Source organism: Lagenorhynchus albirostris, chromosome 2 (assembly GCF_949774975.1).
Source record: "Lagenorhynchus albirostris chromosome 2, mLagAlb1.1, whole genome shotgun sequence".
NCBI classification, from domain to species: domain Eukaryota; kingdom Metazoa; phylum Chordata; class Mammalia; order Artiodactyla; family Delphinidae; genus Lagenorhynchus; species Lagenorhynchus albirostris.
The window spans coordinates 73,147,277-73,163,590 of NC_083096.1; the positions used below are offsets into that span (position 1 = coordinate 73,147,277).

The following is a 16,314-nucleotide window of genomic DNA, read 5'->3' on the forward strand; positions in this document are numbered from 1 at the left end:
CACAATGAGAAGACCGAGCACTGCAACGAAGAGTAGCCCCCACTTGCCGCAACTAGAGAAAGCCCGTGCGCAGCAACAAAGACCCAACGCAGCCAAAAATAAATAACAAATAAATGTATTTAAAAAAAAGTTAAAAAAAAAAAGTTGGTCATCTTAGTGCCACATTCACCTCCTCCTGAAGGTCTCCCTGTTGCCAATCATATTTCTCCTCATTTCTGCACCAAGTTCCTCAGCACTGAGGAACTCTGATTTGTATTCATTTGCTGTTTTAAAGTTATTTTTCCTGACAAAGTATGTTAATTGTAGAAAAAACTAAAATTCAGAGAAAATGTATAAAGAAGGCTATGCACTTACTCATAATTCCTTCATCTCAGAATGACTGCCTGTAACATGTTAATGTTCTCTTGTTCTTTTACTGTGCCTGTGGTTTTTTGTTCTTTTGGGTTTTTTGAGATATAATTCACCTACCATAAAATTCACCCTTTTAAAGTGTACAATTCAGTGGGTATTAGTATGTTCACAAGTTTAATCAACACCACTGATTCCAGAACATGTCATCAACTCAAAAAGAAACCCTCCACCCACCCATTAGTAGCCACTCTCCATTTTCCTCTTCCCAACTGAACTATGTCAATGGATTTGCCTACTCTGGACATTGCACGTAAATAGAATCATACAGCATGTGGCCTTTTGTGTCTGGTTTCTTTCACTTAACATATTTTCAAAGTTTATCCATGTTGTAGAATGTATCAATACCACCTTTCCTCTGAGGACCTAATCATATTCCATTGTGGATCTACCATGTTTTGTTTATCCATTCATTAGCTGATGGACACTTGGATTGTTTCCACTTTTTAGCCATTACTATACATAGTGCTTCTATGAAATTTTGTGTACAAGTTTTTGTATAGACATATATTTTCAGTTCTCTTGGGTATATACCTAGGAGTGGAATTGTTGGTTCATATAGTAATTCTATGCTTAACTTTCTGAGGAATTTTTCATACTGTTTTCCAAGGCAGCCGCACTATTTTACCTTCCCACCAGCAATGTATGAGGGTTCTCATTTCTCCACATCCTCACCAACACTTGTTATTGCTCATTTTTTAAATAATAGTTATCCTAGAAGGTGTGAAATGATATTGTATTGTGGTTTTCACTTGCATTTCCCTGATGACTAATGATGTTGGGCATCTTTTCATGTGCTTATTAGCCATTTGTATATCTTCTTTGGAGAAATGTCAATCCAAATCTTTTACCCATTTCAAAATTGTGTTGTCTTTTTTTTTTTTCAGTACGCGGGCCTCTCACTCTTGTGGCCTCTCCCGTTGCGGAGCACAGGCTCGGGTCGTGCAGGCTCAGCGGCCATGGCCCACGGGCCCAGCCACTCCGCGGCATGTGGGTCTTCCCGGACCGGGGCACAAACCCGTGTCCCCTGCATCGGCAGGCGGACTCCCAACCACTGCGCCACCAGGGAAACCCTGTGTTGTCTTTTTATTATTGAGTTGTAAGTGTTCTTTTTTTTAATTTTATTTATTTATTTATATTTGGCTGCATTGGGTCTTTGTTGCTGCACAAGGGCTTTCTCTAGCTGCGGTGAACGGGGGCTACTCTTCGTTGCGGTGCGTGGGCTTCTCATTGTGGTGGCTTTTGCTGCGGAGCACGGGCTCTAGGTGCGCAGGCTTCAGTAGTTGTGGCACGCGGGTTCAGTAGTTGTGGCTCACGGGCTCTAGAGCGCAGGTTCAGCAGGTGTGGCGCATGGGCTTAGTTGCTCTGCGGCCTGTGGGATCTTCCCGTACCAGGGATTGAACACGTGTCCCCTGCATTGGCAGGCGGATTCTTTTTCTTTTCTTTTTTTTTTTGGCAGCATGCGGGCCTCTCACTGTTGTGGCCTCTCCCGTTGCTCCGCAGCCATGGCTCATGGGCCCAGCCGCTGTGCGGCACGTGGGATCTTCCCGGACCGGGGCACGAACCCCTGTCCCCTGCATCGGCAGGCGGACTCTCAACCACTGTGCCACCAGGGAAGCCCTGGCAGGTGGATTCTTAACCACTGCACCACCAGGGAAGTCCCTGTAAGAGTTCTTCATGTATTTTTTGGATATTAGAACCTTACCAGAAATATGATTGCAAATATTTTCTTCCATTCTGTAATTGTCTTTTTACTTCTTTTTTTTTTTAATAAATTTATTTATTTATCTTTGGCTGCGTTGAGTCTTCATTGCTGCACACGGGCTTTCTCTAGTTGCGGCGAGCGGGGGCTACTCTTCGTTGCGGTGCGCGAGCTTCTCATTGCAGTGGCTTTTCTTTGTTTCGGTGCACAGGCTCTAGGCAGGCGGGCTTCAGTAGTTGTGGCTCTTGGGCTCTAGAGCGCAGGCTCAGTAGTTGTGGCGCACAGGCTTAGTTGCTCCGTGGCATGTGGGATCCTCCCAGACCAGGGCTCGAACCCGTGTCCTCTGCATTGGCAGGCAGACTCTTAAGCACTGTGCCACCGGGATAGTCCCTCTTTTTACTTCTTGATGGTGTCCTTTGGAGCACAAACGTTTTAATTTTGATGAAGCCCAATTTATGTTTTTTTCCTTTGGTTGCTTGTACATTTGGACTCATAGCTAATAAACTATTGTTTAATCCAAGGTTATGAAAGTTTACATCTATGTTTTCTTTTAAGAGCTTTAGCTCTTACATTTAGGTTTTTGATTCATCTTGAGTTAATTTTTGCATATGATGCGAGGTAGGGGTCCAACTTCATTTTTTTTTTTTTTTTTGCATGTGGCTATCCAGTTGTCTTAGCATAATTTGTTGAAAAGACTATTCTCTCCTCATTGCATTGTCTTGGCATTCTTGTTGAAAATTAATTGCCCATAAATGTCTGGGTTTATTTCTGGACTCTCATTTCTATTCTATTGATTTTATATCTAGCCTATGCCAGAACCACAGTCTTGATTACTATAGCTTTGTGGTAAGTTTGGAAATTGAGAAGTGTTAGTCGTTCAACTTTGTTCTTTTTCGAGAAAAAGGACTCTTTGCATTACCATTTGAATTTCCAAATCAGCTTGTCAACTTATGCAAAAAAAGCCAGCTAGGATTTTGATAGAGATTGTGTTGAATCTGTAGACCAATTTGGAGAATATTGTGATCTTCTTAAGTCTTCCAACCCATGAACACATGTATCTTTCCATTTACGTAGCTCTTCTTTAGTTTCTTTCAATGACATTTTGTAATTTTCAGTGTACAACTCTTGCTCTTCTTCTGTTATATTGTGTTAAATTCCTAAGTGCTTTATTCCTTTTGAGGCCATTGCCTATGAATTTTTTTTTTTTTTTTTTTGCGGTACGCAGGCCTCTCACTGTTGTGGCCTCTCCCGCCGCGGAGCACAGGCTCCGGACGCGCAGGCTCAGCGGCCATAGCTCACGGGCCCAGCCGCTCCGCGGCATGTGGGATCCTCCCGGACCGGGGCACGAACCCGTGTCCTCTGCATCGGCAGGCGGACTCTCAACCACTGCGCCACCAGGGAAGCCCTGCCTATGTATTTTTAACATAGATGGGCTCTTACTATGCAGGAACCAGTTTGTACCTGCTTTTTTCATTTCCATCATATCATAGACATTTCCCTCAAGTTATTAAGACTCCTTTTAAAGCTACATATTAGTGCATTGTACGGTTACACTATAATTTATTTAGCAATTCTCCTGTTGTGGGATATTTAGGTTCTTTGCAAATTTTCCATTTTATAAATATTCCGTAGTAAATATTTCTATTGATCTTGCTATGTCTGCATTTTAGATTATTTCCTTATAAGTAGTCATGGCCTCTTCCCCCACGAGAGAACACAGCAATAAAGTGCCGGATATGAATCAGGAAGAGGGACCTCACCAGAAGGTGATTGTCCCAGTCCCTTGATCTTGGACTTCCCAGCATGCAGAACTGAGAGCAGCCAAGATGGCGGCGTAGAAAGACCCTCAGCTCACTTTATAATAGCCGTGTATTCTTGTTCTTACAATGGATTTTATTTCTCACAACTCTTGTGAGGAGTGTGAGACCCCATGAAACTTGGAACTCCTGGAGGCCCATTTCTTCTTTTGCAGTCCCACATAGCCCCCAGGGACAGGCTTATAGGCTGGGAGAGACTCCTTCAGGAAGCCCTCAGGGGCCCTGGCTTCTCCTCTTACCCCTGTGGCACTGTGTCCTGACCTTGCCACAGCTCTCATCACTCACTCATATAAATGCCTGGTAACTTGTTACACTCCCACAAGACGGTGAGGTCCAACAGGACAAGGGCTGGACCCCTAGCCCTTGGCCTACAGAAGACCCTTAATAAATGTTTATCAAATGAGTGAGTGAGGCAGAACAGGAGTTCAAGGTCCTAGGCCAGAGGAAGAATCTTGAGTCAAGGAATTATGGCCATTAGGTTTTTGGAGTGGCTGGCGAAGAATGCCACACAGAAATTGTAGGCTGGAAAGGGCCCTTGAGGTTGCCCTATTCAGGAGTTTTCAAACCTCTTTTATGCCCACAGTATAATATATTAGATAGATAGATAGGGGAGATGGAGTGGGAAAATGGTGGAAACTGAAGACCTATCTATGGAATTTTCTCTCTCTCTCTTTTTTTTTTTTGCCGCGCTACTCTGGCTTGCTGCATCTTAGTTCCCCGACCAGGGATCGAACCGGACCCCTGGCAGTGAAAACTCGGAATCCTAACCGCTGGACCGCCAGGAAATTCCCCCTTTATTTTTCCTTCCCAGGTAGCATATTGTAAAAGTAAAATTAATTTTATGTAAAAAAAGAAATCATATGGGGATGAGGGAGTATGACATACTGAGCAATTATGACAAAACTTTACTATGAAACAGCAGTTTTTCTTTTTGAAGTTCCGTGGGGGTGGGGGTGGGGGTGGGTCGGCCTCTAAATTACCGTAAATCCTGATACAGGGACGCAAACAAGGGATTTTTTTTTTTTTTTTTCAGGTTTTAGTTCTTGGGTGGCTCCGTGAAGCCTAGGAACAGTTTGTGGGGATGAGAGCACCTGCAGCCTCTCTTGTTGATTTGTTTGCAATATGTTCTTTCCCTCCCCTGCTCAATGGACCCTAATACTTAAAAGGCAAGTCCAAACTCCTCAACCTGGCATGGATTCCGGGATCCTCCCTCTCTCTCCAGTCCCACTCGAGGTCCCGATTTTCCCTGGGCTAGACTAGGTGCACCCCGAAGTCAGGGCTCTCTCTTATGCATCTTTGTATCACCAGTACCAGAAGGGGCAGGTCTTGGCACAGCGTGGTGAGTCAAAAAGTGTTTGATGGGCTTCCCTGGTGGCGCAGTGGTTGAGAGTCCGCCTGCCGATGCAGGGGACACGGGTTCGTGCCCCGGTCCGGGAGGATCCCACATGCCGCGGAGCGGCTGGGCCCGTGAGCCATGGCCGCTGAGCCTGCGCGTCTGGAGCCTGTGCTCCGCAACGGGAGAGGCTACAAGAGTGAGAGGCCCGCGTACCGCAAAAAAAAGAGAAGAAAAAAAGTGTTTGATGAACCTACTGAAACCTCTCATCTCTAGGATTTTATAAATAACTGTCCCTGCAGGCTGAGTATTCATCCCCGCAAATCACCTCAGAGGTGCTACCTCCTTCTCTGCCTCCACGAATCTCTCAGGCCACTCTCGATGGTTTCCCCTAAAGTTTTCCTTCCTCATATTTGTGCCTGGAACTAGTCAGTGTCGGACCCAAAGCTGTTCTCGGCATCCCAATAGAGCCGGATAGGACTGAAGTCCCACGGCCGTTCAGACTTTCAGGGAGGAAGAAAACAGAACACTTTCCGGATCTTCTGAAACGTGCACAACACAGTTCCTCCGGGGACGACCGAGAGTTCGGTTCCGGCGTGCGTCTCTATGGTTTCGACAGCCTAGAACGACCGAAACGGCACTTCCGGGAAGATGGCGGCGCACAGATCACGTCTAGCACATGTTTCTGAGGAGAGGACCTGACACTAACGGTAAGAGCCTACAGTCCCCCGAACGGTGGCTGTCAGAGCCCGGGCTCAGGAGCAAATGTGAGAGCAGGAGAGTAGTTTTACCCAAGTGAAACTGCGGGAGGAGGGCTGGAGTTTAGACCTCAAGAGGAAGGAGGCCTAGGGAAAGGGTTGCCGGTTCTTTGGAATCGCTGTAAGAAAGGTGGCCCAGGGCCCCTTCTCCAGAAAACTCAGGTTGACTGGAAAGAAAACAGTTCCTGAAAATGTGCTATAAGTTTATAAAGACTGCGGCGCACAGCCTGGGATCTAGTTGCTTCTGTCCAGTTATCCATTCTAGGTCGGTTAAAGCAATTACCATCTGTGTCACTCAGTTCAACGAATGACGACTGAACGCATTCTCGATTCTTGGAGTTGCATTAAGTACACCGGGGTTGGGTAATAAAACCAGGGCGTATAGTTTCGAATTACTGCGACAAGGGACAGGCAATGGTAGGTTTTACAGCGTAAAGTACAGACGTCTATGAGATTGAGCAATGTAGTGATTAAGAACACCAGTTCTGGAATGTCTGAGATCCTGGATCCGCTGCTTGCCAGCTGTTTGATTTGGACAAGTAACTAAACTTCTCAGGGCCATTTGTCAATTACAAAACAAAACAAAAAAAACCCCAACAACTCCTAATAGGGTTGTTCGGAGGATTAAATGAGATAATGTGTGTTCAGCAATTAGCAGCAGGCTGGCATTGAGTAAATGCATGTGTTGGTTGTTGTTGTTATTGAAATCTGGGGGCTAGTAGATTAGAAATAACTTGTGAGAAGAAGCAGAGGTTTGAGGTGGCCTCAAAGGCCTCAGTGTTTGAATTTTACTTCTGTTGCATTATCAAGAAGCAAGATAGGGCCATTTCTTCACTCAGTGCTTTTCTGTTGGGACTCTCAAGGTGTCACTTAGGTTTTCAAATGATCATCCTTCACAGTAGAAATGTGAACAGAAGTGTGATTCATCCTAAATTTGCTACTCTTCATACCTAACCAGACTGGTCATCGTTGTTAAGCCTAATATGTAATGTTTAGGAGGGGTGACTTGAAGTGTCTGACTTTTTTTTTTATTAGCATACTCCTAGACATTCTTAAACACAACTGAAAGTTTTAGCCTTTGGAGTTGTCACTTGGGGAGGCCAGAGGGTTACTCCAGGAGTGCCATTAATCAGCTTTTAAAATGGTCTGCAATGCCTGTAATAAATGATCTTAGTACAAGTTAACTTTAGTGACTCAAGTCAGCAGTGATAGTCTTAGTTTTGAATGTCTTGTGTAATAAGCCATCTTAACCATTTCAGAGGCAAATTTGGTATATAAGTTGGACAGTGCCATTGTGGAGTCCAAAATGAGGAACACTTGAACAACTCTAAACAAATGCAACTACAGCTGTGACAAACAACACAGATTTGAACTGCATGGGTCCACTTACATGTGGATTTTTTTCAATAAATATTACAGTACTACATAATCAGTGGTTAGTTGAATCCTGGGATGCGGAAGGCTAAGTATGGGACTTGAGCATCCATGGGTTTTGCTATCCACAGCAGGTCCTGGAACAAATCCCCCGCTGATACTGAGGGATGACTGTAGTTGGGAATGTGATAGAAAGTGGGCCACTGTGGAGTCAGGCAACCTGAGCTCATATTCCAGCTCCATCTCTTAAGAGCTGTGTAACCCCAGGCAAAAAACCCTTTGTAAAATAAGGATAAGGTGTATCTCACAGGACTGTCAGGATTAAATGAGACAGTATAGCAATATGTGTAACCCCTCTGTTACGCTTTAAATGCTCAATAAGAGCGCCCTTCCTAAGCTGGACAGTTTCAAAAGGGGTGCTCCAACAAGACTGAAAGGCAGTGGGGAAGAGGCATGTAGCCTTCACATTGAGAGGACAGTGTAAATGCTGGGGCACAGGTATAGGATATGGGCTCTGTTAAGTACTGTTGTCAGGTTAACAAGCACCTCCTTGCTTTGTTTTTACGTGGTAATAAATCGTGGGAGATGTTATCAGGTAGTGGTAAAGAGTGGGGACTCTGCAGACAAGCTGCCTGGGTTTGAGTTCAGTATGTATCAGCTGTGTGACCTTGAGTAAGTCACCTAACCTCTCTAGGCTTTAGTTTCCTCATTTGTAAAACAGGGATATAATACTTTCCTGAATGTAAAGTTCAGGAAATCTTCCCGGGCTGGGAAGAGTACGCAAAATGATCCATGTAAAATCTTAGCACAGCCTGGCATGTAGGGAGCTCTCCATACATTTGGGTGTTATTATTAATACCAGGTTTCCTTGGCCTTCAGCATGTTGACGTTGACCGCTCAGTGGTCGGACAGGGAGCTCCCCAGGCACCAGGCCGCTTTCCTCTGTCTCTGCTCCAGCTTCAGGGAAGAATTCTTACAGGAGCAGGCAGGATGGATTTGATGGATGATTTGGGCACTTTCTTTTTTTTCCTCTTAAAGGGAAGATAGTGACCCCTTCTCTTCTCTGGTGAGGGCCTGAGGACAGTGACTCTTTTCTCACCATGAGCGTCACCCCAGAGGTCAAGAGTCGTGGGATGAAGTTTGCTGAGGAGCAGCTGCTAAAGCATGGATGGACTCGAGGTGATTCCCATGGGGCCCTTTTCACATCCCCCCAACTCCCTCACTACCCTCTGCCCAGGGAAGAGGCATCATCCTGGATTAACCCCTATGTAGTCCATTCAACTGAAGGAGGAAAGTTAGTTTAAAGGGAAATTTGCAGAAGAAAATTGCTGACATTTCCAGAAAAGGGAAGAAGGGAAGAAATATGATGGTGGATAGTGAGAAAGAAGTGGTTCGGAGGACTGGGAGGGGGAGGAAGAGACACGACTTCTGTCCTGAGAGAATTATGAAGGAAAGATAGTTTGGGCTCAAAGATGGGAGGACTGCATGGAGAGGTGCTAGAAACAGTGCAACTGGGAGGGCTTCCAAGATGGACGGAGCATGCCCAAAGTTAGGTATGTGGAATGGCAAGGAGTGGCATGTGCTGGGTGTGCCTTGTGAGGGCTTGGGGCAGGAGTGGAATAAGCCAAATCATTCACTGTGTTTGCAGGCAAAGGCCTGGGCCGGAAGGAGAATGGCATCACCCAGGCCCTCAGGGTAACGCTGAAGCAGGACACTCATGGGGTAAGACTGGGCAGGCTGAGGGAGGTCAGTGTGGATGGGACAGGGGGGCCTTGAGGATAGGGGGAGGAAGGGGAATGACGGGTCCCGAGTTCACACTTCTTCCTCTGGCAGGTGGGACACGACCCTGCCAAAGAGTTCACAAACCACTGGTGGAATGATCTCTTCAACAAGACTGCGGCCAGCTTGGTAGTGAAAACTGGGCAGGTATAAGCTCTAATAGTAGGCACATGAACCATGAGGGCCTGGGACATGTGGGGGTGAGGGAGACATGGCATGTCACCCACTCACGGATACTCCCCCACAGGATGGTGTACAGATAAGGTGCCTGTCTAAGGAGACCACCCGTCATGATCCTTCCAAGCCCAACTTGCTGTATCAGAAGTTTGTGAAGGTATTAGAGGCTGGGGGTGAGAGGGCCCATCCTTTTTTCCTTCCCTGGTCTCCCCTGGGGCCTGAACAATTGCCTTGTATGCCCTACCTATTCTCAGGACTGTCCTAACAGTGGGATCCTGTGACCAACCTCGCTGTTGCTTACCTAGACTGCCCAGACCCTCAGCAAGAATTGAAATCTTCAGGTTGAATGGATCCCTGCCATCTGCTGAGGGGGCAGCAACGGGGAGTGGGGGGTGGGGCACAGTCAGGAGCTGTCAGAGCAGGGCAGGGAGGGGATGTCTAATTCAGAGGACTTAAAAGTCAGAGGAGACCTGCGGGATCATCTGACCCATTGTCCTTATTTTGCAGATGTGGCCAAAAGGGGGGAAAGTGGCTCGCTGAAGAGCCCTCAGTTGGCTAGTAATGGCAGACAGGACTAGAACCCAGGTGTTCAGACTCCCCTTTTCTAGCCCGCCAATAGAAGGGAGCTAACATTTAACGATCCTCTATTATGTCCTTAAGGGCTCTATGTATTATCTAGCGAATCCTTCCCATTCATCTCTGTGGCCATCTTCTGCCCCAGTTCAGACCATCATCCTCTCCTGCCTCATTTCTTTCACAGCCTCATAACTAGACTCCTCACTCTAGTCTCAATCCCCACCGCGATTAGTTCATCCTCCACAAAGGAGCCAGCGTTCTCTGAAAAACACAGATTTCATTCTGTCACTGCCTCCTCCTTGACCTCGGATGACACAGTCCAGATGTGTCAGACTGGCTCACATGGCCCTTCATGCCTTGTCCCTGCCTTCTTTCTTAGCCTGTCTCTCGCCACCTCTCAGGACCTCTACACTTTAGCCAGATGGAATCTGAATCTTTTCAAGGTACCATGTTTTTTCACTTTCAAGTTTTTGCACATGCTATTCCCTCTGCCTGGGACATTCTGCTTCCTTTGCCCCTTTACCTGCTGACCTTTTTCTTGTCTTCCAGGGCTCAGCTCCTTGTAGAAACTATTCTCCAAACCCTGAAGCCTGAGTAGGGTACCCTTCCTCTAGCACAGACAACACTTTCATCATCATTTTCTATGTTCTGCCATATTCCTTTACCCTCCAACCATGTAGATTGCATCTGGGCTGGAACCATCTCGTCCTTATTCCACTCTATCCCCAACCTCTTAGCCCAAAGTAGGTTCTTAACCTGGTTGAAGTACTGTGCATAGGTATAGGGGGAGGGGGCATGAAAAGTAGCATCTTTATTGTGCATTACTGGCACCATGGGATGACCGGCAGGGGGCACTTGTCCCACTGTGAAGACCTGATGACCCAGAGCACTTCTTCCTCCCTTCCTGTTCTGCCCACTAGCTGGCTGTGAGCCAGGGAGGCCAGGACTGCCCCCACCCCACCCGCCCCCAACTGCAGCCCACCTCCTGCCCAAGTTGATGTATGCAGTTTGGCACATCTCGTGTGGGGCTGCAAGGAGCGATGTTGGGGGCTGACAGATTTGTGCCAGTGGCTGTTCAGGGTGGCAGTGGCACCACTGCTCTTCCCTTTCCAGGAGGGAAGAGCAATGGTGGTGGTGCTGAGTGGGCCTTGTTCGCCCCCATGATTCCTCCTTCTAGACGGCCACACTGACTTCAAGTGGGGAGAAGCCAGACAAGGACTTGGAAAGCTGCAGTGATGACGACAGCCAGGGGTCCAAGCCTCCAAAGATGTGAGACTTCTTTTTAGTGCCAGGGGCATGTGGGAGGAGATGCCTTCCAATCTCAAAAGAAAGGACCAAGTGTAATGCTTGACTGTGGGCTTCATCAGGGTGGAAATGTGTTGTACTCATCTTTGTATCCCCTACACCTAGAAAAGTGCCAGGTCCTGAGTAGGAACTCAGTGCTGAAGGAATGTTTTAGAGGGGAGGAGAGGTCAAGCCTTTCCACCAGATCTGTTTGTAACTCCTGATTCCTGCCCTTCCCCAACAGTCTGACTGATGAGATGATGCTCCAGGCCTGTGAGGGGCGAACAGCACACAAGTAAGTAGCGGTTAGCTTCTTGGGCTCCCTTCTTTTCTCCCCATCACAAGCCCACCCCTGTGCCACTCTTTTCACCCCAGAGAAAGTGATTCCTATTCTCTGCCCATTTCTGAAGCTGCCTGAAGACAAGCAGCTCCTCCCTTATGAACTTTCTCTGCAGTCTCAGAGATTAGGCCTATTTTCCCCAATACCCTCCCTCTGACTTGGGCCCCATCTATTTCAGGGCTGCCCGTCTTGGGATCACGATGAAGGCTAAGCTTGCTCGGTTAGAGGCCCAGGAGCAGGCCTTCCTGGCTTGTCTCAAAGGCCAGGACCCTGGGGTCCCTCAACTGCAGTCTGAGAGCAAGCCCCCACAAAAAAAGAAAAAGAAAAGGAAGCAGAAAGAGGAGGAAGAGGCCACGGCAACTGAAAGGAATGCAGAAGAGTACCCAGAACACACTGACCAGAGTGTCAGGAAAAGCAAGAAGAAGAAAAGGCGGCATCAAGAAGAAAGTGTCACAGATGAGAGAGAGGGAACAGCTGTAAGGCATGAGGAAGAAGAGGCCACAGGAACAAGTGGGCTTGGGGAATTGAAAAACAGAGAACAAACTGATCAGTCCCTCAGGAAAAGGAAGAAGAGGAGGCAGCATGAGGAAGAAGACTTGAACATGGAGGAGGCTGTTGTAGATGGTGGGACCAGAGAAGCAGAAAGCAGATCATGCAGTGATCGGAAAAGTAGGAGAAGCAAGAAGAAAAGACAGCGGCATCAGGAGGAGGAGGACGTCTTGCATGTAGGGGATGAAGGAGAGGAGGAAGGTGGCAGGGCTAGGACAGCAGAGAGCAAGGCATACACGGGCTCAAGTGGCAAAGGTAAGAAGAGGCAGAAGCAACCAGAGGAGGAAAGACCTGGAGTCCACACTGACCAGAGAGCAAAAAAGAAGAAACAGAAGAAGAGAAACTGAAGGCCAGGTCAAGATGCAGCCCGATCGATTCCTCTTCAGGAGCTGAAGCCTCAGGGACCTGAGTTGGTGCAGGTCTTGTGTACCCTCTCAGTGAGGAGTCCCTCCCAAGGAGGAAACAGCTCTGGAACAGTAGTCCGCTGAGAGGAGAGCAGTAGTGCCGTGTCTGACTTGAGGGAGCAGGCACATTCCCCCTTACAGCATCTAACCCAGAGAGGCTGAACTCAAGCACCTGCAAGGCCCGGGCAGCTAAGGGACAAGGATGCTGGGGAGCTATGGGAACGGGAATGCAGACAGCCTCTGAAGGGGCATCTTGGCTAAAAGAAGTTGAAAATGTAGACCTATGGGAAATGTACTGATTTTTTAATTTTGTGAAGGCTAAGAAAGACATGCGAATTCAGCCCACAGGTTGCCAGTTTCTAACTATACCAAATTGAATAAACATCAGCTTGGTCTCCAAGCCTATATATAAGTCCTGACCATCATCTCCATTCTCAGCCTGAGAAGGTCCTGAATACAAGTTAGTTTCCTTGGAGGCCTCTGAAGAAATTCCTTCTGTTAACTTCCTGTAGTCTTGCTGTGCTGGTAAGTGGAAGGAGAAAGTTCAGAGAACCTCACCCAGCTCCCTGTCTGCATCCCTGATAAGAATTGTGTGTGTGTAAAGGACAGCACACCTCACTTGGGAGCCTTTTTTAGCATCTGAAAGTGAATTGTCATTGCCCCCAAATGTCATAGCAACCCCTCTTGCATATTGTTCCCCCAGAGAGAGGGCACCACATCTCCAGTGTTGCTCTCTGGCTCCTGCCATCTCTTAACCTTTATTGCCAGAAGAGCTCCCAGGACTCCACAGTTCTGGGAGAGAGGAACTAAATCTATTGGGAAGAATGCCCGCCCGCCTTCCCTCACTGCAGACGATAGACACACTCGGTGTCAGGGTAGGGTGGCAGGTTCAGCTGGTACTTCTTTTCCAGAGCAGGAGGCACGAAACGACCCCCCAGGTAGTGGTAGCGACCAGTAAACTGGCTTGCAGACTTTTTGGGTGCTGTCAGGGAGATGAGCAAGTCTGGCTGGATCCCTCCAGAGTTTCCCTTCTCCACATCCCATCCTGAAAAGAAGGTGGTATTCAGAAAGAGCGGAAAAGACCAGATGTCCAGTCCCCTTCCACACCTTGCTCTACTCTAGTCCTAAAAGAGTGGGAAGCCCCCTGGGTCCCCACCTGAGGAAATCGTGTCCATGTACTCCTGGGCTGTGGTCTCTGACAGTCACTGTAAAGGGCATTCCTGAACTTCGCTCCCCAGCCCTACTCTGGCTGTGGTATGCGCCTCTACACTTGGTCTGAACCTTGAGTCAAGAACCAGGACTCCTAGTACCTACCTCAAGGCAGGGCAGGGCCCCAATCCCCCCAACCTCCTTGGACCCAGCACCTGAGGGAATGTCGATGCTGGCAATGGGCACAGTGAGTCCATTCAGGACACTCAGGATGCTGCGGAATGGCTCCCGAACATCACCCTTGAAGCTGAAGCCAAAGATGGCATCCACCACCAGCTCGTATAGTTCATCAATCAGCGTGGGCTGTGGTAGAGCAGAAAAAGGAAAGGATGTCAGAGCCGGCAGCTGCACAAAGAACCCTTAACAGGAGAGGGCTGTCCTTTGTACCCACAGACCATTCACATAGGCACAAATACAATTTTTTTTTTTTTTTTACAAATATAATTTTATCTCGTTCAGATGGCATTCTGAGGCCTAGAGTTAAGTGCAAGTGGGTCACTGATTGAGGCCAAGCTGAGTGCAGTCACATTTTCTGTTCTGAGTGCAGTCACATTTTCTGTTCTGAGTGCCTGCCAACCATTGGGGAGGCTACAGTGTAGGATAGCCTGAGACTTGGAGTCAGGAGGGACAGGTTCTGGTCTTGGCTCTGCCATGATCTGGTTCTGTGACTTTGCACAAATCACTTCCCTTCTCTTGCATCTCAGTCTCTTCATCTGTAAAATGTGTTAAGGAATTTTAAAAAAAAGTTCTCAAGTTTTCCACTCCTAAATCCAAGATCTGAAGCATCTGAAGAAAGGGTTTAGGATGAGGCAGTCACCTCAGCTTCCAAGAGGTGCAGATGATGTGTTTACTGCAAGCTAGGCGAAGAGGAACTGGCTGCAGAGTTACAGGAGTGGGGCTTCCCTGGTGGCGCAGTGGTTAAGAATCCGCCTGCCAATGCAGGGGACACGGGTTCAAGCCCTGGTCTGGGAAGATCCCACATGCCGTGGAGCAGCTAAGCCCGTGCCCCACAACTACTGAGCCTGCGCTCTAGAGTCCACGAGCCACAACTACTGAAGCCCGCGCGCCTAGAATCCGTGCTCTGCAACGAGAAGCCCGCGCACTGCAACACAGAGTAGCCCCCGCTCGCCGCAACTCGAGAAAGCCCGCGCACGGCAACGAAGACCCAATGCAGCCAAAAATAAATGAATTAATTAATTTAAAAAAAAAGTGACAAGGGGAAATTAAGGGGAAATGAAGCTGAAGAGAAGGTAGTGTTGGGAACTCATGGAGCACGCCTTATGGAGAAGGCTCTTACACCACTTCCATTCAGATAGCATGCTTTAGGCATCTTCTGTGTCAGGCACTATCCCTGCCCTCTAAGAGTTAATCCTCTAGAGAGGAAGATAAGCAAATGAGCTCAGTCTGGAAAGGTGAGGGAAGAGCAGAACACGGGCAGCAGTATTGAGGAGGGCAGTGAACTGGAACCACCTACCTCTGGGGGCATTTCACCAAGGAAAGGGATGTCCATTTTCTGGCACTGGGTCACCAGTGCAGTGAAGAGTGGCTTGTTAGGCCTTTTAGGATAATAGATGGTTGGCTGGTAGCCCTATGAGGAAAGGAAAGGGGTGATTCAAGCCCAGGTCCTGGAAACCTCATACTCTCCCCGACAGCCCTTCCCCACATACTCACAAAGAGTTTGAGGTGTCGAGCACAGACCAGGCCATCTCCTCCGTTATTCCCGGGGCCACAGATGACCAGGACAGTAGGGGGGCTCCTGGACAAGGACGTGGGGGGATATGCCTGAAGGCAGAGTCAAAGGGGATTCAGAAGGGCTTCGGGCAGTGACAGCCCAGTCTCGGCCTGGCCGTCCCTCCCACTTCATTGTGCCTAGGCCAGGTGGCTTGCACAGTGGCTGCCCCTTAGGTGGAGAGTTGTGCCACTGACCTTGGCAATGGCTGTGGCACAGCTCAGCCCGGCCAGCTCCATAAGTTGGTCCACGCTGAACTGGTACTCGTTAAACAGCTCCTGGTCCACGGCCTGGGCCTCCTCCTGGCTGAGGAAACCCACAGCCTGAGTCCCCTTCCCTCAGGTGTTCCGTCGCGCAGGCGGCGCGGCCCAGGTCCCGCCCCTGGGGGGGTTGGGCTTCCACCCAAGTCCCGCTCCCAGCGTGCCCGCCCAGAGAGCACGTGCCCGTCCAACCTCAGGTACTTCACTGCTGAGCTCGCCATGACCTCTGAGTCCCCGCGGCCACCCGAGATCAGCCGCTGCGGCCCCCACCAGGTGGCTCCCGCGCGACAGGCGCCGGCCTGGACTCGGAGGAGCGATAGGCGCGGGCCCGCAACCAGCAGCCCGAGCCCCAGGAGCGCCCGCAGCCCGGACATTCAGCTCTCAGAGCGCGCGGCCCCGCCCCGCCCCGCCCCGCCTCGCCCCGCCCCGCCCCGCCGCGGTCGGCGCATGCGCGGCCCCTCGTCCCGCCCCCGAGAGGCAGGGTCCGCGCGCGCCCCTGAAGGGGGTGGTTCTGGAGCTGGCGGGACCGGTAGTGGGAGTCCACCGCTCCTCCGTGTGTTGGTATGCGCGACAGCGCCCTCCCGCCCCGGCCCCACCTCGTCCGGGCGCCTTGTC

General features: G+C 49.0%; 2 protein-coding genes across 3 annotated transcripts; one reads left to right on the forward strand and one right to left on the reverse strand.

The window, feature by feature from the left end:
* The first annotated feature begins 5,835 nt into the window (after positions 1-5,835).
* On the forward strand, positions 5,836-12,913 carry LOC132512041 (G patch domain-containing protein 4). 2 transcript variants are annotated; one of them, XM_060136097.1, is made up of 8 exons: positions 5,836-5,970; positions 8,431-8,571; positions 9,041-9,114; positions 9,226-9,318; positions 9,419-9,505; positions 11,102-11,193; positions 11,453-11,503; positions 11,727-12,913. In XM_060136097.1, exons 2-8 carry the CDS (start codon positions 8,493-8,495, stop codon positions 12,442-12,444), a joined length of 1,194 nt encoding a protein of 397 aa, XP_059992080.1. In that variant the 5' UTR covers positions 5,836-5,970; positions 8,431-8,492; the 3' UTR covers positions 12,445-12,913. The 2 variants fall into 2 exon arrangements, with proteins under 2 accessions (XP_059992080.1, XP_059992088.1); XM_060136105.1 differs by lacking the exon at positions 9,226-9,318.
* Positions 12,914-13,226: 313 nt separating this feature from the next.
* Positions 13,227-16,109, reverse strand: NAXE (NAD(P)HX epimerase). The gene is made up of 6 exons (XM_060136118.1): positions 15,892-16,109; positions 15,637-15,745; positions 15,382-15,492; positions 15,185-15,298; positions 13,866-14,013; positions 13,227-13,546 (listed from the first exon to the last, which is right to left on the reverse strand). Exons 1-6 carry the CDS (start codon positions 16,071-16,073, stop codon positions 13,344-13,346), a joined length of 867 nt encoding a protein of 288 aa, XP_059992101.1. The 5' UTR covers positions 16,074-16,109; the 3' UTR covers positions 13,227-13,343.
* Between the last annotated feature and the right edge of the window lie 205 nt (positions 16,110-16,314).